The sequence below is a fragment of the Leptinotarsa decemlineata genome, unplaced genomic scaffold (genome assembly GCF_025532065.1).
Source record: "Leptinotarsa decemlineata unplaced genomic scaffold, Ldec_3_MD MMD2_tig00000576_RagTag_RagTag, whole genome shotgun sequence".
Lineage (NCBI taxonomy): Eukaryota > Metazoa > Arthropoda > Insecta > Coleoptera > Chrysomelidae > Leptinotarsa > Leptinotarsa decemlineata.
In genome coordinates, this window is record NW_027412551.1 from 11,133,128 (window position 1) to 11,161,127 (window position 28,000).

General features: G+C 32.4%; 1 protein-coding gene across 2 annotated transcripts; it reads right to left on the reverse strand.

Moving 5' to 3' along the window:
- Positions 1-17: 17 nt before the first annotated feature.
- Ask1 (Apoptotic signal-regulating kinase 1) lies at positions 18-28,000 on the reverse strand. Of its 2 annotated transcripts, XM_074174437.1 has the most exons (17): positions 27,689-28,000; positions 27,409-27,617; positions 25,407-25,601; positions 25,204-25,352; positions 23,402-23,738; positions 21,111-21,261; positions 20,457-20,926; positions 20,173-20,351; positions 17,593-17,875; positions 15,575-15,773; positions 15,257-15,409; positions 14,867-15,112; positions 13,433-13,571; positions 9,236-9,301; positions 7,494-7,899; positions 5,164-5,445; positions 18-3,445 (listed from the first exon to the last, which is right to left on the reverse strand). In XM_074174437.1, the coding sequence occupies exons 1-17, from the start codon at positions 27,729-27,731 to the stop codon at positions 3,089-3,091; spliced, it is 3,864 nt and encodes a 1,287-aa protein (XP_074030538.1). In that variant the 5' UTR covers positions 27,732-28,000; the 3' UTR covers positions 18-3,088. The 2 variants fall into 2 exon arrangements, with proteins under 2 accessions (XP_074030538.1, XP_074030539.1); XM_074174438.1 differs by lacking the exon at positions 9,236-9,301 and having other exon boundaries at positions 27,689-27,999.

Sequence of the window (28,000 nt, forward strand, 5' to 3'; positions counted from 1 at the left end):
AATAAAACAACTTTGAATGAATGCCAACATTATTTATTAGTCAAAAATATAATGCATAAATAAAATACATTTGTTATAACAACTATAAAACTCAATTAGAAACAAAACAGATTGAAAATTGATGATTAATTAAAAGAAATGTTATGGTCAATGCCTTCTTGATTAGGAGAAACGTAACCAAAAAAATTTAATAAAAAGAAAGTAATCAATGAAAGTGATGTCGTCAAAATACAAATTACTAGATTAAAAACTTAAAACATACTTCTAAAATCAATCATTCGCAAAATAAAACGATCTATTAAAAAAAATAATCCTCTCTCCCGGTCAGTTCTTTTGGTGCGCGCCTCACAAAAATAGGAAGACTCTAATAAAACGAGCAAAACAATATCTAATCAAATTAATCTTTAAACTAATAGTCATTGCACGAAGTTTCAAAATAAAAATTTTCGATAAAACATACGAAAAATTAATCACAGTCAAACGACGGTCTGAGAGTTTTGTAGGAAAGGAACTATACATTTCATTGAAGTTTTTTGTTCCAAAATAGGAGGCGACATTAATGGAGGGACCTTGGAACTGCGGTCGATCTCGTCAACATCTTGAATAAATCTAGCATCGATATCAAGGATCAATACATTTCTTTTGTCAACAGTGTTTAAGAGCCTGGCATTTTTTTTAATTTGGAGATGGAAAAACAACCTCATTTTGTCTGTTTTTAATTTGAAAAGGTTATATTTTTTATTTAATTTTTGCAAGTTGGGATCATGAAGACTTTTGGCCTATGACATTCCTTAAATTATTATTATTTTAATTTTGTTCATTAACAAAAAATTGTAACTGCCGTTTGAGCTGCAAGAAAAATTCGATTCATTTGAAAACCTTTCAGAAAATCTTGATTTTTGATTTCTTCTAATATTGTTTCCCCATTCAAAACATTATGGTGGGAAAAACTAACATTTAGAATTTAGATGGTAAACAAAAAAGGATAAATATGTTGTCTACAGTATACACTAATAGAATCAGATGATAATCATGATATCAGATGATATTTTTTGAGTTTTGAAAATATTGGTTTTCAAGTAATATGAATCCTGGGAGTTCAAGAACTTGTTATGATCTATTTACAAGTTACATAAATGATGAAACAAGATAAATTTGTCTGAATTCAAACACCCAGTTCATTTATCAATAGTTCAAGAAGAAATAAATTTGACAATAAATTTTCAGATTTTTTTTTCAAAGTTAGATGTAACGTAACAAAAAAATATATGTAGTCACTGGTTACTTCGTAACTTTCTTAAGAGAGATACTCAAAATATTTCATTTCATATCAGAATTGAAAAAGTAATTTTTCAACCGTTTCTTTGAAATAATAATTTGACTACTGCTTTTTTTTTCTATATCAGCATCCGAACACTTCAGATGAGTTGCGGCAGGAATATGAATTAGGAGAGATACTTGATATTTCAACGGAAACAAAGAAGTAGAACGAGACAAAAATGAAAAAAAAAAGACAATAGCTACAATGATCAAATGCCCTTATATCATAAAAATGAGAGAAAGGCATACATTTAATTATATTATTGAATAGTGGTTGATTATCTTATTGAGAAATACCATATTTTTGCTAGGCACGTCTGGACAAACCTGGATTTTTCAAAAATTTCACGACAAAGCCATTGATAATTTCAACAAGCAACAAAATGACTGTTTTTTTCATTATGGTGTTGTTTTTGTGGGTCATTTTTTCGATAGAAAATTTTGTCAGACTTTCATTCACTGAATCATTCATTTTTATTTAAGCGTTTTTGAAATGTATTTACGCTTTTATTCTTCCTGTGATGCAGATGAATGAACCGAATCCAGATTTATATATTCATAAACATTTCAAAAAAGTCTGTCAGCAGTAAAAATGTAGGAATATATTACAGTTTCAAGTTGAAAATTGAGGATTTACAAAATTTTCATTCCAAAATCAGAATTTGTTGAAATTCAGTGTTCAAATTGAAAATTTAGTAAAATTTTGTATTAAAACAAGAAGTTCACTACAATTTTGTGTTTGAAATAAGATATTAAAAAAATCAGAGTTTGAAGCAGGGATTTCATAGAAGTTCAAGTTTCGAATCAGAAATTGAACTTGAAACTTTGTTAAATTTGCAACCTTTGTGTTTTGAGTTGCATTCAAAGACCTGATCAAAAAGTTGCGTTCAGAGAATCTGAACACAAAACTACATCAATGGTCTCTGAACGCAAAAGTTGCATTCAGTAGCTCCGAACATAAAATTGCATTCAGAGGTAACGGTCACAGAAGTAGAATTCGATGGCTTACAAAAGTTGCGTTCGATGATCCCAAACACAAGAGTTGCGTTCAGGGGTTCAGAACATAAACTTCACAGTTACTTCAAACACAAAAGTTGCATTCGATTCACTGATTTCCATCCCAGCCCAAAAAATGATCAAGATATTGAACTATAGTTTTGAACTTTCACGGCAGTGGTAGATGCATTAACGAGTCTACCAATGAGGAGGTCGCCAAAAATTGTTGCCAACCATTCCTGAAGATGCCCATCATAGTAATGGGCGAATCGTTCAGGGTGAATCTCTCTATTGGACCACAGATATCAAGATATTATTTTACTTTCAAAATGTAATAAATATTTCAACAACAAAAGTGATTTATATCACTTTTCTGATCGACGACTTGTTTATTTTGTGGAAATTTATGTTCACTGAGGATACACTATAAAAACACACTTTTGTCTATTTTCCACGACAGTTCTATATTCGTTGACTAGTTTGTTTTGAAAATGGTGTAATGACCGAAACTAGTCAACAAATATACAACTATCGTGGAAAATAGACAAAAGTGTTTTTATGGTGTATCTTCAGTGATTTATATCAAACATTATACGGCTGGCTAATAATGAGTTTGATTCAAACTCATTACTGCCACAATTCATAAACTCTCAACAGAATCTCAGCGAATATAAACCAAATCATCCAACCGCAATTCCTGTCCTCCCACTCTCTATATCACCCTCCCACATTTAGGAACTAATCTCATCGTTTCCCTACTATCTTCCAAATCTCAAACCGTTTCGCTCTCGTCCATCGTAACACCATTACAAACGGTTGCGTCGTTGTTTCCACCCAGCCTGTGCTGTTGTATGGCGCGCCATATTCGGAACTGCGTGCCCCCCTTCAGGCCGACCCTCCGCAAGTCGTCCCTATCGATGTAGTAGAGCACTTCTTCAAGCGTGTACCCCTCGGCGAGGAATATCTTCGTGGCTGATTCGTGGATATCAAGTCCCTCGAGCCATTTCGAGAGCCGGTCGTCTTCTTCGACGACCTCCTCTTGATGGCGGTTGGGATGCTGGTGGTGGTTTCCGCAGAGCTGCGCCAGGGTTTCCGTTTGCTGACGGTGACCGTCGATCAGCTGTTTCAACTGAAATAATAATAATAGTTGTTAGAAATACATCTCAAATGAAATGGAAAAATAATGATAATAAAAATAAATGTCACTTATTGGTGAATACCAAAGGGCCATCGACCGAAGTTCCTCAGCCAGAGTACAATTTTTAAATATTTGCAGTAATTTTTACATATGCTTACATAATACATTTGAGGTACATTATATTTCTGACGAAAAAAAAAAAAGTTATGAATTATGAGATTGAATTGATGTTTTCCCATATAGTTTTTTTCGGGTATTTGAATTTGGATGGTGGTCCTTCAGCTCTTTCCCTACGTAATGCCTGTAGGGTCTCCAAGTTAGTTTCAATCAATCAATCAATCATTTATTTCCCATTATTGACAATATACATTGTATAGGGACAGTCACAGATACTAGACAACTATAAAACTTACAAACTAATGAGTGTATATTACAAATAAGTAAATTACGTACACAAAAATTCTGTCACAGTATAAAAAAACTGTTCAATAAAAATATTTTGATTTCTTTTTTAAATTCTATTTCCCTAGTACAATGTCTTGCTGACTCAGGTAATTTGTTAAATGAGCTTGGCCTAAAACTGTTTAGCGAAGAACTGGTAATATTCAATCTGGCAAAAGGTATACGTAAGAGGTTCTTTTTTCTTGTATTGATGTTATGTGTGTTATAATTCTTTGGGATTCCTTTCCTATTTCTATAGACAAATAAGCATATCTCAAAAATAAATAATCCAGTCAGAGTTAAAATGTTCAGTTTTTTGAAAAGATCTCTGCAAGTGTGTTGTCTTGATTTTCCTTCTAAGCACCGTACGATTCTTTTTTGTGCAATAGATGTATTCCTAGAATGTATGGAGTTGCCACAGAAATGAATCCCATATCTCAAATGAGATTCCACCTGTGCATGGTAGAAGTTCATTAACTATTCATGAGTTAAAATAGTCGTCAAATTATAGATCAAGTAATAGAATGAATTGAGGTTAAATATTAATGATTCCCAATGTGTTTTGAACTTAAGATTTTTGTCTAGTTTAATACCTAGGAATTTCACAGTATCAATGCGTACAATTTTTCGACTACATAGTTTAATTTTGAAGTCCTCACTGTGTTGTTGGGCTGTCTGAAATTTTACAATAGTTGTTTTGTCTGGATCCAATGATAATTTATTTGACCAAAACCACTTCATAAAAGACTCTAATATAGATTCGCATTCATTTTGTAAGATATTGTTAGATTTGTTAGAAATAATCAATGATATACATATCATTGATATAATATCATTAGCAAATAATGTAAATTGTATCCTAGGAAATATCGTACCAATTTCATTAATGTACAGAAGAAATAGTAAAGGGCCTAAAATAGAGCCTTGCGGGACACCTACATTGACTTCTGAGTTTGGAGATGATAGATTTTCTATTTTATTATGATTTTTAAACTTTATGGTCACATACTGCACACGATTTTTCAAAAATGATGCTATCCAATCTAGAGAAACACCCCTCAATCCGTAAGAATGCAGTTTAACTAGTAGCTTTGTATGATTGACACAGTCGATCATTCATTTGCAAGCAAAGTCAAAAGTTTCATATCAAATATATGAATGAAATAAAAATTATCACTATCAAAAAAACTAAACTGATGAATAAGTTCCAAAACTAAACTGGTATTGATGAAAAATTCGCCATTTTCAATACAAATAAAAATACTTACAACTGCCTGATATTGCTTTTGACAGTCGATTAAATCGTGCCATAGTCTGTTATTCTCTGTCCTCAGGTGCAGTGTCTGATCACGAACATCAAACACTTCATTCGTTTTGCTTGACTTCGAGGAATTAACGGTGCTCGGAGAGCTGTGGTTAGCAATGTGCTCCCCTAGTTCCGGAGTCAGGACAGTTATGGCAGCTTGGATGCATGAACGGACCAGATTGTCCAGGGCAAACATCCAATGGGGCTTGATTGGGTGTAATCTCAAAACTTCATTGACAGATTCCTGAAAAACATGGTTACATATTATCGTTATAGATATTAATATTTTTAGAGTAGTACATCATCATTAAGGGACACAGAAAACGTTAGTTTTTCAAAAAATCAATTATTATTCAAAATCAAAATAAATTCAATTTTACTCACAACCAAAGTCCATACAAATGTATAAAAGACACATATCATATAAACGTATTAGACTAAAAACAGAACTCACAAGCTACAGCAATACAGATAAAATAGTATATATTAAAAGAAATTATCAGGTCGTGAGTGGAAGAACAATTTTATGTCAAAAAACATTGAAAGCTACAAACTTACGAACATGAAACAACTATGTATTAAAAGAACCACCTTCTGCCTTAGAGATATTTGAAATACTATTAACAAAGAAATTATTGAAATTCTCAGCTATCTCATGTTTATTATCACTAATTGTTATTGAATTGTTTTCACGAAAAATGATTTTAGATGAAGATGAAAGATGATTTAAGATGTTTCCACATCTGTCTTGGATTATTATGATTTGCGTCAATTTGTTGTTCATAAAAAAGTATCCTTTTCTTTTTCAACATATTAACATACTGATTTCTAACAATTTTATAGTTTTCCCAGAATTGTTCTCGCTGAGGTGAGTTTTAATTATTTTTAAATGTTTGACATATTGAGTTTCGTTCCTTAGCTTTATTTTTCAATTCCAAATCATAGTAAGGTAACTTATTATTTTTTATTGAGATAGTGTGTTCAGGTGCAAGATTATCTATAATTATTTTAGTTTTATCAAATATTTCATTCAAGATATCGTTAACATCGACTGAATTCAATAGCCATGTTTGATCAATTAGTTCAATATTTGTTTGAATATGTCTCAGAAGTAATATTTCTAACAATGCGATTTTTTTCAGGAATATTTATATTAGATTTGAAACAACTGACGGATATCATTGAATGATCAGTTATCTTAGGCGTATGAAAGACAAATGCTTGAACATCGCAACAGCTGGTTACCACATAATCTATTAAGGTTTTTGCGTTTATTGTAATTCTAGTACACTGCGTCACTATTTGAGCAAAACCATACATATTTAACAAATTTTTGATTTTTCTACTATGATAAGCATTGTTATCTGCATAATTAATATTAAAATCACCCAACAGTATGAAATTATTTTTAAGAAAAAGTTTTCAAATAGTTCCTCCAAACAATCAATAAATATAGCATCACTTGAACTGGGCGAGTGATACAATTCAACACATATTGATAAAGTATTCATTGCTCAGAAGAAAATCATAAGATGCATGATGGCAGTTCGAAATAATGTATCTTGTGAAGCTTATTTCAAGTCATTGTTGATTCTAACTTTACCATCACTTTATATTTATCTTGTAATTATAAATATTCAAAAAGAGCCAGATACCTACATGAAAAGTAGTGAAATTCACTAACACCAAACACGAAATAAAAATGATATTCGCTTACCATTCTCTAGGTTTAGTGTGGGACAGAATTCTCCAAAATAACTAGGAATTCTATGTTACAACTGTTTCAATAGGATCTTTGGTGAGATACAAATTTTTAATACCTTCAAAACAACATCATCCAATTACCTAAATGAAAATACTTTTTATACAATAGAGGAGTACCTCATTGTTTGATGCTACTAGTAGTTTTGTATGTATATAAGATTGTCTGTGAGTTTTTCATATTCTCTTGTAAGTTCTATGTTTTTATGAGTTTTAATAATATATGTTTCAACTAGTCTGATAAGTTTTATACCATTGTGTAAAAAACTTCAACAATGAATAAATTATCTGTATCTATATCAGCTAGACTTCGCTATCAGTCATTATTTATTTATTCACTATTTGTTATTCATCCTCAATGACAGTCGAGTTATTATTGTTCTTATTATTACAATCAAAGAACATTGAGACAGCAGCACGTTAATGTTTTACCTAAAAAATTCACCAAAAGAATACAATGCATATCAACTGAAAAACATACTAACAGGTCGTGTTGAGTAAAAACTTGTTAAAACAACCAAAATCACTAACCTGATACAAGTAAATGGCGAACTGCAACTGATTGATCGCGGCTGAATCGAAGTCCAGCTCCTCCTTCAGTTGCCTCACCGTCGTCTCGACTACGCTCATCGACTGCTCAGTCAGGTACGCCTTCAAACCCTCCATCAGCTTCAGTAGGTGCTTCTCGGTGAGAACCGTCTCCCCCAAGTACTTATGGCGTACCTTCTGCATCCAAAGGTCGCATATCTTCGTGCCGTCGTTGACGAGGACTTTGGCGAGCGTGGTACGCCTCTGGGAGTCCTTCTTGAGCAGATAGAAGCCGTCTGTTTCGGTGCCGGTCTCCACCACTTCGGGGGAGAGAAGCGTCCCGGACGAATTACGACGTTCGTTGGTGGCGTTTTCTGTTTCGCAGTCTAGTGAAGGGGTGGAAGCCAAACTGAAAAAAAAAAAGAACAGGTTCTTTAGGTTATTTTCAGGTATTGAGAGCAAGTATGAAGGTTAATGAAAGCTGCAATGCATGGTAATTGCTCAGGACCATTAGAGTGTCCCTGCTGATAAAATAGCAGTCGGCCGAAAATTTTCACTAAAACTTCAAGATGAAGAACAACCCTTGAGACCATTTTTTAATATCTCTTGAACCACTTTAATAATATTTCTATTTATTATGAAATTATCAACAAAACGGTTCTATACTTTGAAACCTACCATAAAAAAAGTTTCAATCTTTATTGTTTATAACCAAATTCTCGTCAAGAAAGGTCCCGACATTTTTACGTAGAAGTCATCAGACATTTGATTCATTATATTAATAGACAGTAGAATTTTCAAATTGAGGAAAAAATACATCTATAAAAACTCTTCAAAAAGTTATGATCATGTATAGAAGTTTCTTTCTAATACATACGGGAACTTCCATAGCACAGGTAGTTTCCCAGTAAACATTGCATTTGCAAAAAATCGATTATATGATGGTTTTCTTAAGACGTCTGTAGATAGACCAAAATAGTTGTAAACAATCAAGTTTGTAATGAGTTGATTAGGAATTATTTTTTTTATCATTAGAATATTTCGTATTGAGCTGATGAAAATGCATATTTTTACTGATGTATTCAAAACGTTAGAAAGAGAATGTTTCATTTATGTATTATTGCAAACAAAAAATAAAGAAATATTTGAAGATGAAAGTTAACAATTATATAAAATACATGGTTTTGAGGTCATATTATTTATAGTTTTTATGATGTTGATATGACGCCTTTCGCCAAACAGAAAATTTCCATCATATTTTGTATTATCATTTTCAATTAGAAAAACAAACATTTCTTTAACGTATGCAGTAAAAAATGTTTACTGAGGAATCGTCCTAAGGATTCAGTGCTTGATCTCTTTACTTACATTTTATACATGAATGATCTATCAAGCATCAACACCAAAAGTACATTTGTTTCGTTTGCTGATAGCACAACAATAATAATAGTAATAATAATGAATATGGAAGTTATCTTCAATGACTGGATTCATCAGATTGATTTTTTCCAAGGATGTTCTTCATAATGAAATAAAAATTCAGTGAAAATGTAGTAACTAATAATTTTATCAGCAGATATAGCAAACTACAGTTCAAAACTAATAAGGCCCCATCAGAGTACATGCTCACCTTGTTTAATCGATATGAAAAATTAGATAAACCGATACTGTGTTCCCAAAGCTTCCTAAAAGAATCACCTAAAATCGCTAAGTATACATGCAACATGCAAACATAAAAAAATTACCTGTTGAAAGTAAGAGCAGTAGGCATTTGAATAGGTGGTAATAACGCGCCTCGGTTCTGGGAGTTGCTGTAAGTTAACAGTTATTACACCTCAAGCGACACAACAAACAAGAGAAGTTGGCTTTCAGACTGAATATTCTTACATCTACGTGTGGGTTCTTTGAAAATAATAAATGTTACCGTTGATTAAATTCAAAACTTTATTCAATATTTTGAAATCAAATTTAACGCCTCTTACTTCAAATACATTTTAAAAGTGTTTAACTTGTTCCTATTGCTTTTAACCTCGTCACTTTTTCGCTCTCGGAACTGGTCTTCGAACTGATCTTTGCCACTCAATGTGCTCATATTTATATTCAATCAATCGATTATCAAAATATACTTCAGTGGCTAAAGATTTTTTTCGTGACACAAATTGTTAGTAACATACTGTGAATTCAACAATTATAATCAAATCACAGTTCAACTCATATTCAGAAAAAACATTTGAAATTAAACAAAAACCTAATATATGTTTCCCCAGCCATGAAACGAACATACTACTAGAAATTACGTTGAACAATTCTTAAATGCTATATATTGAGCAGCTAATATCTTTGTGGGGTCTCCTGAATAACTCAATTTCCTAATTTGGAACAACAGGTGGTTATAGATTTTTACCCACTGTATAAAAAATTTCATTTTTAATGACGTTGGTTGATAATTACAGTATCAGATTTTGAGATCAATAATACTCTCAAAATGATGACCGTATTAACACCAAATAGGCAGATTTAGCAAAATCGTGAAATAGTGAAAGCACATAATTTATTTAAAATAGGATTATTTGAATTGTGGGATATTTTCAAGTGAATAAATAAAAATTTAAAAAAATCCTTTATCATGTGTTAATTAATATCTGATGATCATTTTAGATTGCAAATGAATGTAATTCACACATGACATGTACATTTTTACATAAATTTAGAGAATTTCATATCTGATCATTTGTTGTGTTATCTGATATGTTTTATACTACCTGTGTATGAAGCTTTAATGATGAATAAATCTATCTATCTCATATCAAGTTCTTCGGCAATCGGCGGTTTTTTGCATAATTGTTCTACAATGTTTTCCGTAATGTATATTCGTGTTGTAAAAATAACATTCAGAGGAAAATAAAATATCTATCTATATATCATGGTTGTGGATTTTCAGACTTTTATTTAATTTCAATCTCAGAAATTGAATTAGCGATAAAAACCTTTTTGTTGAACATAGCTATCAAATTGTATGTGTAATCTTATAGTTGTTTTCATTACGGCAGATTTCAGCCACGTTATATCTCTCATCTCTTCAACTTACTACGTAGACCTTTTTTTTAATATGGTAGTACAATCTGACTCCCTCGATATGAGAAACAAGCCAAACGTTTCGAATACATACTGAGTTTTTTTAGAAAAGTTGAAAATTTTTCAGAGGTATTTTTTTATAGACTTGTTCAGATTCATCATTAATGTTTATATATTTATTTCTTATATATAGTAGAAGGTCCGAAGAAACCTATTAGTAAAAAAAATACCCAAAGTATACAAAGTCTCCTTCACTTTAATAATACTTTATAGTTGAGAATACCATATATTATCAAACAAAATCAATTGAAAAAAATCCATAATTATTAATGCACTACTTCAATAAAAAATCAGAATAAAAATGCTGGAGCTAAAAAAAATAGTTGCAAACCTTAATGCTCATTGTAATTGTTCACCCTATGTGGCCACAAAAATCAACATACAAACACACGGCACTTTTTTACATGCTAAAAAAAAAACCTGAAAATTTCAACCAAAACAATACAAGACCCAAAAAGTATTACCACTTGTTTACGAATTTGATCATAATATCATCGGGACTGAGAATATTGGGGATAATCATTTTTTAATATCTTTTAATTCGATCGCAAAACTAGTACTGCCCGAAAAGAAGTTTATTTACATGTTTACAAATTCATTTTTTTTTATGAGATTTACACATTGAAGAATTTCTGTTGAATATGATGAACGAAAAACGGGGCAAATTTGAAAAAATCCAATAATGGATGGTAAATGTCACTTTCATAGCACAGAACATAAAAACCTTGGAACACATGCAAAATGGGGATGAGATCGTTTTTTATAGTTCGAGTAGACCATAATATTCGGTTATGTTTTGTGCGTGGAAAATGAAATTACATTTTAATCATGTTACTAAAGTGAATATCAACCGACAAATTCTGAAGAACCATTGTATAATGAAGTCGTTCATGAGAAACACTAAAAACTGAGTACTAATTGATAGTGGGTTTGTTGGAGTACAGCCACTGAAGCTGCATTCAAGTGGATGCGTCTACCAATGTTCAGCTACATATGAGTGGACACTTATATCAGTCTAGTTTTATATATTCAACAGTTTTCTTATGGAAGCGATATTAAAGTCGGCAACAATAGGGTTCGGTGGTTTTTCTGGCATGCTGCCAATGATGTTAAAAACCCTTTGCCTCTATTTATAAGAACTTTATTTCAATGTAATTTGGAAATTTAGATTTTAATTTAGACGTTCTATAACGTTCTCTCTCCCAACATCACCTTTCAACCTAACCTGACCTTAATTACTAATTCACATTAATCACCAGTTGGAAATTCAGAGTTACTGTCGCGAATCACTCCACGCAGACAGGTCGCCATCTTCTTAGGACTAATTTGTTATTGGTTAGAGCAGAAAAATGACACAGAAAAACAAGTTTTGGAAAATATTAGCACAGAATGATACTTTACTGTTGTGTCACAAATTAGGTAGAGTCTGAGGCACAGAACAATAGAAATTTTTTCAGTGAAAGAGGTACGATATTCTAACCGTTCATTTCAACGGAAATTTTGTTTGTGAAATAGTTTTGAATGTTTAATTGAAATAAAAAATTTGAAAACAAAGGTTTTTCAAAAGCTCCATACGTGATTGCAAAGTCATTGAAAAATTATTAGATATTAGATGTCAAAATACAGAGACAAAATTATTTGGTTTCATAAATATATTGGAACTTGTAGAAGTTATTTGAAATAATTCATTTTTATACAGGCCGATTCACGGTGGGTATTTTGTAAACAGACCATGATTATTATTTGACAGTAACGTTGTGATATTCTCCCAATAATATTGACATTTTCGTCACTTCAGAAATTTCAAATACCTCCAAAACTATGGAACAAAACTATTCAAACGATGTTCTTATGAATTTGTTTATTATTTTTGGACAGTGTGATGAAATTATCAGCAGGTCATATAGAAAGTTCAACAAAAGGTATCCGAATCTATTGCTGATGGACCTCAAGAGATTTATGCGAAAAATGATTATTCTTTTCTTTGTGAATATATTTCACTGTACTCGTGAATGAACAGAGGTGAAAGAAATAACTCCATGATCCACGACAATTCTGACATCTTTCTGCAAGTCCAAGCTTTCAGAACATGAAAGTAGCATGTTGATTCAAGTTGTTCAGACGCACCATAAGCTACGCGTGAGCCTAATGCCGAGTCATAAATTATCAGACGCATCACATGCCGCGCGTGAGCCTAACGTCAAGTCTCAAATTAGGAGTGTTGTTTTTGGTGGAAAATAAGTATTATCTAATTTTTGTGACTATTTATAATAAAATTAGATGATTACACAGTAACCATGTAGAAAAAAGCAACGCTTTGATGCAAAAAAAACGTTCTATTTGAATAGATGATACGTTAATAAATCATGTAAAAATTTTTGGCGATCCATTTGTCGGAGGAGTAGTTAGGAATTGTATTTCATAACCTGCTATACAGCAAGAACCCTGTATTATGGCTAGGTACAATGTATAACTCTTGTTTTTTTACCTGTTATTAACAAAAATAATTGGTTTTGAATCAGTTGAAAAGACTGTAATGTATCTCGTTTCTTTAAAATCTTCTAATGGAAAAAAATCAGGATTAGTAAATATTTTCACACGTTTACAAAATACACAAATATTTCCTAAGTACATTAGAAATCATTCCATGACTTTGTTCAATAATAGACATTGGTAACTTGCAAATAAATCTTGATCCCAAAATTTGTAAGAAACATGCACCAAAAGTTTTAAAACATTGGATAAAAGTTAACCCATGATGATGGAATTCAAGAAACATGCAAAAAATGTATTACTAAAAAACTCACTCTGCCTCGGGTGTCGTTGGAGTTTGGTTTGGAGCACTATTGTGGCCGGTGTGCCTCACTCCCATCTTCTCGACAGGCACCGATACGCTTCGGTTGAATTCTGTATTCAACCGAACAGTCTTTTGTCTTCTCTCGGGACCTGCAAAAGCCGCCAATGAAGTTAGCTAGATTGAGCTCCAATGGTTTCACATAAATATTTTAACTGCATTTATTTCACTCCACAGGGATAATAATAATAATAATATCCTTTATTGCCATATAAATCTACAATGGACAGGGCAACGTCAATAGGTTTTGATATTGACAATATTTGTTATATATAATGATAATAATAGTATAATAAGGTACAGTACAATAATAAATAAGACGGTTGAATAATAATATAGTAACAATAATAATAGTAATATCCTTCCTATAAATCTACATTGACATCAATGGGTTAAGATTTGCAATAGGTAATATTTATTACAACTACAGTTCCCATATCACTATTTTTATAATTGGTCAACATTACATGTTGGATAATTTAAGAAGGACTATTAAAAGAATTTTGCGCAGTACTCAGTTATGGTGCAATCGCATAGAGACCCATCACCAACTGTCGAAACTATAATAAACTTTGGTTTTTAGATAATCAATGACTGAGAGTCTGAATTTTTTGTGGTTTTCTGTATTTCTAATTTCTCTTGGGAGAGATTGATAAGCTTTTATGGCTTTGTAATGCGGTCCTTTTTCAAAAAAATGATGAATTATGTCTCGGTATGCTTAGTTCATTCTTGTGTTTGGTTTGTGATTGTTTCCAAGTCAAAGTTCGAAAAGAAATTTTAGTCTTATGGAACTTCTTAGAAATATCTGCAATGTTCAATCTTCATTTTTTACAAGATATTTCATAATCAAGAGATTTATTGAAGTCAATTAGGCGAAGTCTTTTATAATTTATATTTACCAATAAATAACTTTTATTTTGAATCATAGCTTCATTCAGTAACCTCCAGGTCCACCGACTTTATTCCTTGGACTTATTTCTCTAGAGTTGCTTCAGTAATGAACTTCACAAGAAGCTCAATATCGATGTGAGCACCATATTTACAGAATGATCCGAAAGTCCTGGTAAGGCATCATCACTTCGCGATGTAATCTTGGGTGACTCTTAAGCGAACCCATGAACGAATTTGAAAGTCAAATATAGTAAATCATGGAGATGTTTTACCCTTGACCACTCATCTGTGACCTTGATAACGACTTTGCAAATTATTTGAAGGTCAGGCTGTTTTCAAAACTAACCCTTTTCATTCTCGGAAGCCAGAATGGGCGGGAAAAGCTATGAATAAGTAACTCTCAATTTGTTTTGCCTTTTGTTACAGATAAAAGTCACGTAACAAAGTTTGCAACTGAACATTCACTGACTGAAAGCTCTCTTTCAAAATTACTAACCTAAAAATGGATCTTCCAACAACTGGGCAGCGGTTGCTCTTTTGTCAGGATCCGGCTCAAAGCACCTCATGATGAAATACCTCGCGCGGTCTGACAGCTCGCTAGGAACTTCTGGGTGGGCTTTATAGTAGCCTACTTTGAATACGGCGGCTTGTGGAGAACCGAGTTCAATGAAGGGCGGTTTGCCAGTCGCCATCTCTACTACGGTACAACCAAGAGACCAGATATCAGCGGGAGCACCATAACCTATGGAATGAAAAATGTTGCATACATTTCTACAGTATGGATAAATGAAAAACTGCCAGTGTTGTCTTGACAAATTTATTCAAAACGGTGAAATATTTTACCATGTCACCAAATTTTCAATCCACCACCATCACTTTTCCTCACCTCGCTGTCCTTTATCAATGACCTCTGGAGCCATGTATTGGAGAGTTCCTGTAAACGTTACTGTACTACGACCCAAACCAGCTAACCTTTTGGAAGTGCCAAAATCAGATATTTTCACGACGCCGCTATAAGTGTTTACCAAGACATTATCACCTGCAAAAAAATAGAAAGGGGCTAAGAATAGTAAATATCAAATGTATCTCCATTGCAACAATTAATACAACATTTTCCAAAATTAAAACTCAATTTTCGAAAGTAAGGTTGATAAAAAGTAACTCTTCATTTATAAACATCAACCAAATCTAATCTTCAGAATACCTTTTATGTCCCTATGAACGATATTTTGATCGTGCAAGTACTTGAGTCCTTCTAGAATTTGTTTCGTGTAGTAGGCCATGGTGTGTTCGTTGGACTTCAGTGGTCCCCATTTAGATCTGAGGAGTGCACTGAGAGAACCTCCTGGCACTTGTTCCATGAATATTTTGAAGAAATTATCTTCTGAAAGGGAGCCCAAATACTACAACAAAGGTAACATTTATGCAATGATGAAAAATGAAAGTCAATATTTACAGTTTTTTTTATAATGAGGTGAACATAGAAATTAATAAAGACTGATCACTGATACGAGAATTTTTTGGCTGAAAATTTCTTCTCAACTGAATTTTGAATGTGAAAGATTGGTTCAGAAAAGTAATGCAGATTTAGTAGAATCATCAATACAAATATCATTCTGTTAAACACTACAAATACTGACAAATACTACTCTACCGCTAATCGAATGTATGTGTTCTGCAAAATTTGAGTATTCACCTTACTTTTTTAAGAGACCTCGTGCATCCACAAGAGTCTTGAATGTATTGAAAAGAATATAATAAACAAAAATAATACTGTATTTACTGAACATTCTCATAAGACTTAAAAAATAAGGTAGCTTTACAATATCACAAGTTGATGAAAACCAGAAACTATGAAAACTACCGTGGTCTAATATTCTTCTATAAGGTTAATCAGAAGTAACAGATTCCTACAAATAACAGAAGAACTATTTGCCAAAAACTGATATTATAGTACTGGAGAATTTTCATCAGATGATTTTTTCTCTACTAGTGTTGCAGTAACAAAGTCAAAGACTGGTTGTTAAAAAGGTTCTAGCATTATTCAGGCTTGCCAAAATAGATTGTTGACACATAAAAATGTATAATTATTGAAATTTGAGAAAATGGAAATGAATATACACACTCAACATAGATTATTAGGCGTTGGTAATCTCAAATTTCAGGTTATACGAATAATTAGTAACATTCCACGAGATTGGCAAAAACTGAAAGTGACCATATTTACAACTAAAATTGCACTTGCAAGAAGAATTAGGTTTGAACCCATTTGCTGCCATTGTAATTATAATGGGGAATGTTCCTCCTGACGAAAATCAAGTAGTTTTTATAAAATAGCTCTAAAACAACGCATTTTAAACTTATCATTTGAACCTTTTTCTTTAAAAAATATTTAAATACCTAAAAAAGAGGAATGAAATAATGCATTCAGCATTTGAAGGGATTTGTTTCTATTTCACCATTTGGCAACATCGGTTATAGCTAATAAAGGACAATGAATCTGTTACCTGTATGAGACAAACAAAGATGACATATTTCAGAGGCGTGCTGTTCTATTTACTTATGTTCTGAGTTCCGAGACATTCTGTGATATATGACATTTTGTGCATCTAACCTATCTTCCTTTATATAAATAAATAACAAAACAACTGTTGTTTATGTGGCTTGTGGAGGTGGTATTGAACTATAATTTATATTTTGCCTCAATTGTTGATTTATAAAGATAATTTTCCTTTTTTAAAGTAGAATATCTAGGTACGTATAAATTATTTCAACTTGATATAGGCGCTGTTGCCAATATGTGAATTATAAACAAATCCCTTTAAAAATTAAAACCCAACAATTGAAACATCAATTTGAATACTTTTCGAAGTGAATTTGAAAAACTCATGAATTAAACTCAACTTTATTTTGTTCAAACTTGCATTTGCTGTAGTAAACCAAATTGAGGAACATTCCCCATTGAAACACCATTCAAATAGTGCTAAGGAAGTAAGCACGAAATGGAAATTGCTGCGAACCCTTCAAAAATTGTGAACTGTAAAGCGAACCTATAGCATCAAAACATTTTGTATCTTTTAAATTTGAGACAGCTTTGGAGCTCCATCATGTGGATGGTTCAGAATTTCAGGTTTTACATTACTATTAGGAGTTCATATTCAACGTATTTATTCTAGAACTATTACGAACTCCATAATGCAACAATAATATAAAATATCATACCTGCACAATATTCCTGTGACGTAATTGCGAATGCAGGCGTATTTCTTCGTGCAAAGGTTGCACGGCTCCAAGATTCTTTTCCGGCACTTCTTTGACAGCAATGCGCACCTGTGTGTTCAGATCTCTGGCAGCATATACGACGCCATACGTTCCTTTTCCCAAGATGACTTTCCTGCCCAATTCGTCACGTTCATACTCGTATTTGATGTCACCGGGCGGTTCGAGCTCAACCAGACCCTCCTGGTGGTTAGTCAGTTCAAGAATCAGCTTGTAAAACGATTCACTGATGATAAAAAAAAAATTAGTCAACTATTTTCCATGAGCTGAACTTCAATAAGATACATAGATATATATTTAGATAGTTAGTTTATTCTGCTTCAAGATAGTGCATGATAAAGAAAACTGGACACAATCAGTAGTATCATCAGCATAGTTTATGATGGTATAATTTATAATTATCATAATGCCTAATTAATTATAGATATTGAAAAAACTTGTGACTGAATTGAAACAATGGCATTGCCTTTGGTCAATTTCCTGATAAATTAAAAACTAGCACGATTACACCAATACCAAAAGTTAAAAACACAAATAAAGCTAGCGAATTCTGTCCAATAAACACCTTGCCGGGTATTGAGAAAATACTTGAAATAGCAGCTTTTGAATTATGTTGAAAACAATCTTATAAATGTCCAATCAATCAGGTTTTTGAAAAAATCATTCTTGCGAATCGGCCTTACAACTAACTATAAGTAAATGGACGTAATCTATCGATAATGGAGACTATATTGTTGCGGTTTTCTTAGACATGAGACGAGCTTTTGAAACAATAGATCATGATTTATTAGTAAAAAAAATTGAAGCTATAGGAATAAAAGGAACACTACTGAAATTGTTTAACGACTACCTAAATAACCGAAAACAAATCACTAAAGTGGATAATGTTTATTCAAATCCTATCAACACAAAATTTGGTGTACCTCAGGGTAGTGTACTGGGTCCTTTATTGTTTTAAATTTACATTAACGATGTCGGCTTATGTCACAACTGTGATTTTATGAATTTATTTGCTGATGATACACTGCTGTCTATATCTCATAAAACCATAGATGTAGCTGAAACTAAAATGAATCCTTCTTTAGAAAAAATTAATGAGTATTTGATTGTCAATAAATTGAAATTAAATATATCCAAAACCAAAGCCATGATTCTAACTACACCATACAAATAACTCAATATAAACTCTTGCCTATTGAAAATCAACGACAACAAAATTGAACTTGTAACAGAGTTCAAGTACCTGGGTTTAATATTGGATAACAGCTTATCTTTAAGTGCACATCACTATTTTTTCACAAGAATCTCCACTCACTTGATTACTACTGCCAAAATCACTACATATAACACAATTATACAGGCACATTTTGATTATTGCAGTACACTGTTATATGGTTTGGATAAAGACAAAATTATGTCATTACAAAAACTACAAAATTGAGGCATGAGAGTGATTCTGAAATGCAACTGCTATACCACTATAACATTTATGCTGGATGCTCTACAGCGGCTCGGAGTAGAAGACAGGTTGTATAAAGTAGCAATGATATTTATTTTCAAAACTGTTAATAATATGCTACCATCATATTTCACTGAATTCATTACATTTCGAAGTAGCACACATAATTATAAAACAAGACAAAACAATGATTTTCATTTGCCAAAATGCAATATAACAAGTTCGATGAAAATATTATTTTATAAAGGTTTAAATCAATTTAATAAATTACCTCAAGACATAAGAAGCAGCAAAAGTTTACATATGTTTAAGGACAGATTAAATAATTACATAAAAATGAATAATATTCAACGATATTGAAGTAATTAGATATATGTGTTTGTATATATATATATATATATATATATATATATATATATATATATATTTGTTAGTATATAGGTCTGACTTAGAGTTAGATTTAAGTTGTCCTTGTATATGTATTATTAAACCAATGTATTAATGTAATGTCTCACTTAGAGTTAGATTTAAGTTGTCTTTGTATATGTATTATTAAACCAACGTATTAATGTAATGTTTGACTTAGAGTTAGATTTATGTTGTCCTTGTATATGTATTTTTAAACCAATGTATTAATGTAATGTCTCACTTAGAGTTAGATTTAAGTTGTCTTTGTATATGTATTATTAAACCAACGTATTAATGTAATGTTTGACTTAGAGTTAGATTTAAGTTGTCCTTTTATATATATTATTAAATCAACGTATTAATGTAATTTTTGACTTACGAGTTAGATTTAAGTTGTCCTTGTATATGTATTATTAAACCAATGTATTAATGTAATGTTTCACTTAGAGTTAGATTTAAGTTTTCCTTGTATATGTATTATTAAACCAATGTAATAATGTAATGTTTGTATATTAGGATTTTCAATTAAAATGAATTCAATTCAATTCAATTGCCAGGTCTTAAGAGTTCATCTGAATCTGGACGTTATGAAAGGTACCAGAGGGCGTTATGTATTCATGTGATGAAGGGACATAGTTGGAGAAACAAAAACTTACCGGCAAGTTTCGGAAGGTAGAAATATTTGAAAGTCATCAGAATTGTGATGAACGTATAGAAACAGGCATCTCTCATCTCTCCTGTAGAAGCTGACGCTCCTGATTTGATTCGAGGTGAATTCCCAGTCGTGAATTTGGGTACATTCACCCCTCAGGCTCTTATCACATAAATTTGTGACCTGTTAAAAAAATCTGTTGAAATCTGTTCTTCCGTTAACTAGCTGTCGCCCCCCTGCGAACGACAACTCTCAAAGGTCGAAACTTGTGCTGAATTCTCAACTCACCGTTAACGTTTGCGGGTCGGCGCCCAAATTAACGCAAACATAGCTGGGTATGAGCTCCTTGCTGGGTTCCAGTATCAAAGCAGGAAACCGGAAACCTTCCTCTTGCTCCTCATTTGTAGCCTCCAAGAAAAACTCCATCCAAAAGTGGAAAATTTGTTCTTCGGGGCTGCCGATCTCATCAGTCTTTTTTCTAAATCTATCAATCAACTGTATATTGCCCACAGTCGATTTAAGGTACCAATTTGGAGGTTTCAATTTAAACATGCAAGCAGCTGCTTGGGTGGCGTTACTGTAATGTTGGAAGAGCACGGAAATTTCGAAAAACGTGGCAACGTCCCAATAGTCCATGAGGGAAGAGAGGCTGCCTTTCTTTCCAATCAGGTTGTTCAAAGTCATTCCTATGTGCTGAAGCTCGTCAGACTTCTCTATCTCTGCTCCTTTTATTACTAACAGCGTTGCCAAATTGATACCTGGAAGAAATAGATGACTGAAACGAGAGTGATGAATTCAGATTCGCACAAAATCAAATATTTTTCAGAAAATCTGAAAGCTTGTTAAGAACTATTGAATGCAAACTCATGCACATTCTTGGACATTTCTATTGTTTAGCAAGCGTTGATATCTGTATTGAGGTAAGAAAATCTTTCAACTCACCTGCATATTCATTCGGTTTAACCTCAAAACCCTTTCTGTACCAATGAATGGCAGCATCAAGACTTTTCATGTCTGTGTGATCAGACTCTGTGAATATGTCTTTATATATTCTGCCGCAGAGGCACAGCATGTCCGGAAAATGATTCTCTTTCTGAAATTTTGATCAATGCATTGTACATAAAACATTCACAAAGAATAACTGGGGTCACTCAGTTGAATAGCTGATCACTTTGTTATAAAACAAATACATGTGAAAAGCCATAAAGATTACAAATAATATGAATACCAAAAACATGCAAAAATTGTAGCAAAAAAATACAGAAAATTGGATTATCTTTAATTCTGCCACTTTGCAGAACATACAGTGTGTAACAACGAAAACTTAACAGAGCCCTGGTAAACACCTAAGCAGAAATCACGTTCTGGATTTGGTCACAAAATTCAGGGAGACAGGTTCGGTTTTAAATAAGAAACGAAATGTTCAGAGAAGGGTAGTGAATGACATAATGCGATTGGAGTGATTGGTCAAGTCATCGCCAATCCCAGGGTTAAGTACCAGAGGTTTATCAACAATGGCCGGAATAAGCCATATGAGCGCATGGAGAATCCTTAAAAACCACAAATTCCATCCTTACAAAATTAAACTTGTTCATGAACTCAATGAGGATGATTTTGACCGAAGACAGGAGTTTTGTGAGGGCATGAGTGAGAGATTAATGCAAAATCCCGAGCTGCTTTATAACATCTGTTTTTCGGAAGAAAGCTCATTTTATTTAAATATTTGCGTGAATCGTCACAATTGCCGTTATCGGTCGGATGAAAACCTAAGACAATACGCAGAAATACATACCCAACATCCCCAAAAGTTGAATGTCTGGGCCGGAATATTAGGCAATCATATTGTAGGTCCATTTTTCATTGATGGAAATTTAACCGGTGATTCTTATTTACAACTTCTTGAAGAGGCAATACAACCTCGTACAGTTGAAATAATTGAACAGGATCCAAGATGTCAAGATGAATTTATCCATTTTCAACAAGACGGTGCACCACCCCATTATGCCCAGCAGGTTCGAAATTTTTAGAATAATCATTTTCAAGGACAATGGATTGGCAGAAGAGGTCCAATTGAATGGCCAGCACGATCACCAGATTTAACACCAATGGACTACTTTTTGTGGGGATATTTAAAGTCTTAAGTTCATGCTACACAGCCATCCAATTTAATTCAGTTAAGATTTTACAAATTATTTTTTTTATAACAAATTGTAATTGAGACTATACGTTAAATAAATAAATAAATAAATTTGGATGAATTACGTCGTTGAATTATTGATGAATGCCGAGCTATAACTCCTGAGATGTTGAATAATGTAAGAGCAAAATTCGAACAAAATCTTTATTGTTGCATGGAGCAAAATGGCGCACATTTTGAACATTTACTCTAAATTTCCTATGTGAGTTACCCCTATTAGGTGTTACTTTTTTTGTGTATGCTTTAAAAACAATTATTGGGATTTATTAACCCTAAAACACTTTTTTAAACTTTTCTGTGTCATCAGCATTCAAGGAAATCAGCAGGTTGTATTTGTTTAAGTTTTTAGTATGATTCACTTTTTTATCAGAAGCATAAAATATCCACGTCAAAAGACAACCTTCATAAGGAGGTGCCACTCAATTTACCTAAAATGTAAGGGTGATAACCAACCCCATCCCCCGAAAAAATCTCGTAATAAAAAAATAATTCTTACTTTTTTACGACACGCATTAGCAGGTTGTCATAAAAAGCAAAAATTAATTTTTTTTTATAAAAATTCTGAACGTAAATTGTATCTTAAAAACAATTTGATTTATTTTAAAAAGAGTTGAACTCAATAAAAATACCTTTAAATCTTCAAATTATCTCGAAAACTAATCGTTACAAAAATTTTCTTTTAACAGAGATGTAAAGGTATTCAAAAGACCTTTAAAACAAGGTGCTACTCGACCTACTTTTCCTATTTAAATAAGGGTCGTCGGAACGCACCCCTCCGAGGGGGTGCGTTCTACAAAAAATCTGATTAATCTGAAAGGTGTCCCCCTTTAATTAGAAATCGACGTGTCCGAGCTTTTTTTAAAAATTTTACTTTTTATATTCAAAAACGGCTCTGTTAAGTTTTCGTTGTTACACACTGTATAGCTAGCGGGTTAGCTAAAAGAGGAATTTTTGAACCCAGAACAAACTTTGTCTACCTACTCATGTTCAAGAATACTTCCCATTCTACTGGAATGAATAATTAACAACCACTTACGCTTTTCAAGGCATCTTCACAGACAGCCAAGGCATTTTTTCTATCGCCGTCCTTTCTCCGCCTGTTCAAAGCGAATGCGTACAGGTACATAATATAAGAATTCAGGTACTTTCTAGCTGTAGGTACTTTTTTTAGGTCTTCCACGAGATGAATCATTGCGTCATACTCTTGAATATCGCGGAAACAGAAAAGCATGTTGAGGATGACTTCGCCAGAGAGAACATTAGGGTCGTCCAAGCGTTTGCGCATGAGCAGCAAAGCTTCTTTGAGTTCTTCGCTACTTTTGTGCTCCTTGAGCTTTTTCAGGTCGCTCAGAAATTTTTCTCGCATGTGAGCTCTGGAGCAAAGAGGTATCAAGTTAGTTTTTGTTAAAAAGGAACATCGTCAGAACATTTTTTTTTTAAATAACATACTTTCTTCAAGATGTAGTGCCATATAAGAAATATAAATATATTTTATCCATGAAAGTGTAGCTAACATTCAGAGGATGATATACATGTACCTCACATTGCCCAAGACAAATGCCTTGAAATTAATCAAAATAATATATTTCTTCATTAAAAAAATGGCCACAGTGTCTTTGTCGGTACTTTAGATGAGTGTGTCCAGATGTATGTGGGTTTGAAAATGGAATAATTCATTTTAGAACCTCGCTGTTGACTGGTTTATAGTGAAATCGATAATATCACTTGCTAGTGAGTTACTCACTAGCAAGTGATATTCTCATTCTCATTGTAAATGGATCATCATTAGCAAACAAATCTGTCAATGCATTTTTTTGGGGTGGGTTATCAATATAGATGAAAAATCACCTAAATAGGTGTCTTTTTTAAATTTTATATATATATATATATATATATATATATATATATATATATATATATTTCAATATCACATTCAGTGATGGGTTTATGATGATTGTTTTATCATTAAATTTAAAATTACTTGCAAAACTGTTGTTAAACTTTTTGTAGGTTTGTCTGCTAATATGGAACTGTTTCCAATTTTTTTGCTTGAAGATATTTCGTGTTTTTTATATATTTTTGATTATATAATATATTATAATGAAAAAAGATTTTTTCAAAGTGATTTTGCAAAATGAATCACTCAGTATTTTATTTTTCTCTCACTGATATCAGATATTGAAATTACTAAAACTCTGCATAACATAGTCTGCATACATACTAAGGACTTTGTTTGCTCCATTCCAATAAAAAATGTATTTAACAGCAGAAAATAAAACTTTTATGACTCTCATTGAAGTTTACAGAATTTGTCTTACCTAATTTTATGAATATTTACATAACTCATTCAACAATAAACATAATGAATTTTAAATTATTGTCAGTTATGAAGTAATAACTTACTCTACATTGTACTTTAATGATGCTCAACTTTGAGGCTCTAAAACAAATAATGAGTTTTGAACTTAAGTGAATATTTTTCATAAGATTTTTCGAGTGACAGATTTTATATATCACTTAGGATTTACAGCATATAGATTAAAAATAGTGATCAACCTTTTTTTATACACAGTTTTAAACACGGACTCTGGCTAATTCTCAACATGTTGAATTTCGGTGTTGTCAATCACCTTCAAACAAACGTCTTAACATGTTATTTTAGTGAGCATTCTTATATAGTTTACATAAAGGAAATGATACCTACGTTTCAAAAATAGAGATTTCAAGATCAATTAATTCCATTCTTGTAAAAATTAATGTAGAAAGTAAAATAAATTATTACATTTTGCCAGTATTGTCCCTGGTAGATACTCGTACACATTTTATCAATATACTTACTTAGTTTGGATTTCAACATCTTGCAATAACTTTTTCAATTTTTGATGTAGGAAATCTATGGGTTCCTCGGCTCGTCCACTTGGACAGGTTGTAAGGCACGAATTCTCAGAAAGATTATATGAAACGAATGAATAACTAGCACAAGATAACTGAAATACAAAAAAATTTTAGAAACCCCAATGAAAGAAGTTGTGATGGCATACCTTCAACTTCAAGGTAACTTCTGAATCAGTATCGTTATATATCAGAATATTCTGTTTCATATTGAAGCTTTCTCTAACACCCAAGTGATAGAATAAGGTACTTTGTTGCATAGGAAAAGACAGATCTATAATGACAACATCTGCGTTGTAAAAGCTGCTGACTACATTTGCTTCACCAAAGTCAAGTTTATCGAACTGAAAGAGTGGAAATTTAAATAGTTTGTACACTAATTTGATAGATATTTTTGTTATTAGTCTCTATATTTGAAAGTTATATATAATATACTATTTATTTTTGTCTGCTTTTCACAAATATGAAATAAAACATTTGTTTGGATTCAATTCTGATCACTGAGGTGTTTTCACCTGTACTTGAGCATATCATATGCACTTCTCCGGAATATGTTTAATCATTTTGACTCCTACCCCCGAGTATGTGTATCTTCCCCCACCACTCCCCAACTTGATGAGCTAACAGAAAGAACCACTTATTAGTTTATGGATTTTCGTGGTATGCAGACGTGTGTGTACTCTGTATTAACTTGTACAGAGTACACATGAAGGACAATGTCAAATCCTGCCTTTACCATATATGCAATCTACCCCGTAATCTCAAAATTCAATTCCCAAAACTCCACGCCCAAGGTCATTTGCATGCGCATAGATCAAGAAAGTTCTTCAATGTCAAAACTCAAGGTCACGTACCGGAGACGGGCTTGAATCTCAAGGTCAATCCCCCATGTTCACGGTTATATGGCCTTGAAAATAGCTCAAGGCTGTGCGACATCAGTCAAGGTCAAAAGTGGTTTGGGGAGGATGTTTCATTGACGTTATTCACTTCTATATACCAGAAACACCTTTCAATGTCACCTTGATGACATCATCAATCATTAAAATGCCAATAGTTACGTGATAGTGGTAGGGGGAGGCCGAGAACCGACTGTAATTTCCTATTGGTAAAATGATGCGAAAGCTACCTATTCAATAGGCTACGATGTACTGAAATTGACAATGTTTTGTCAAAGAGAACTATTTATTCAGTGGAAGTGTTTTCACTGATGATCTGGTGGTAACTGCAAGTGTGAAGGAATTTTAAAGAGATATTTGAAAAAAGTTAATTATACTTTGATGAAAATAATAAATTCAAGCAGAATATTAAGACCAAAGCTATATTCATCAAAACACTTCACAGATTATTGAAATTGAAAATGAAATAAAATATCTGGGATTTGTTGTCAATAACACCCTAAATCTCAAGACATTTTTAATATATGTTCAATAAAATCGCTAAAAATTTTTGTTTGCACTAGAATCACCAGAAAGCTTCAAAACTTTAGTATTTATACAACTATAATACAGTCACTTTTTACAGAGATGAAAATTTCTCTGATTTTTTTGTATATCAGGATTGAGTACTTTTTCAATTTTTTTGGTTACAATATCAAATTTCTATATAAGGATGAATATACAATTAATGATACTATTATTATTATATTAAATGTCATATCCATTTATTATTCTGTATTGTTAAAGAGTTTCACTGAACATATTTTATTTTCATTTGACACTTTAAATGTGAACTGTGCAAGCCCTCTTTTAGATTTGTATGTTGATGAATCTGAAAACCATTCATCTATCTGTACTAAGTAGGAGCTGCCAATAAAAACGTGGTCTCCAGAATCATTTTGTATATAACAGTATAAAGGTAGTGGAATCTGTTCAAAGTCTAGAGAAAAGAAACCTTTTGTAATGGAAACGATATTGCTTGCCCACAGTACAGCTGTTGGTCATAGAAATGAGGTGTGAAAAAAATTCCAAAAATCCTTGTTTTGTGTTCTATTGCATTAATAAAGACTGCCAATAATAGTTTTTGTTCCATGTACAGACAGTGATCAGTTACACTTTCATTATATATGTATTACTTTGTGATCAGCATACAAAAATATAATAATATGAGTTACAACAAAATATAAAATGATAAATTCTTCAAAACAACTTATACCTGTACATGACTGAGATTTGCTCCTATCAATAAACAAGCCTGTTGAACTTCTTCCAAAGCCTTTCTTCGCTGAATCAAATTATCTGTCTGACAAACATCAATAACACAAACCACGTCCATCTGGGTCTTCGTCATGGTGTTGCTGCTTTGCAAAGTGTTGACTGATAAATCAGAATGCGAGCCTATGCTATCTGTTACACTACGACATTCTGCAAAAAAATGTTTATATTATGTTCCAGATTCTGACACACTTTGTTATTGCAATGAATCATAACAGTACCTGTTTCAGTCTCTAGAATTGTCGAGATCGCTGGTCCAGGCATGTTTATTTTATTCTGTTAAACAAAAGTAAACTATTACAAAGTGGAGCAGTTCCTCAACCTTAGCCGGGGATTGCTTGAATGTAACCCTGACATGGGTCGGCAGTCACATCTTTTATTTGAACATAAGGAGCATAACAGGACGCTTCATTGAAATAAATCAGATTTCATTAACAACACAATTGGAGTTAGTTATAAGTACCAGCAATAATAAACTTGCATAATAATTGAACAGTTGGAGCTCAGAACATAAAAATTATAATTTTACGAGA

Coding starts and splice junctions, on each gene's coding strand:
- Ask1 (XM_074174437.1), bottom strand. CDS start 27,731: ATGCCTGGACCAGCGATCTCGACAATTCTAGAGACTGAAACAG. Junction 21,262..23,401: donor GTGAAGATGCCTTGAAAAGC/GTAAGTGGTTGT, acceptor TCAAAATTTCAG/AAAGAGAATCATTTTCCGGA. Junction 3,446..5,163: donor AAAAGCAATATCAGGCAGTT/GTAAGTATTTTT, acceptor TTATTATTTCAG/TTGAAACAGCTGATCGACGG.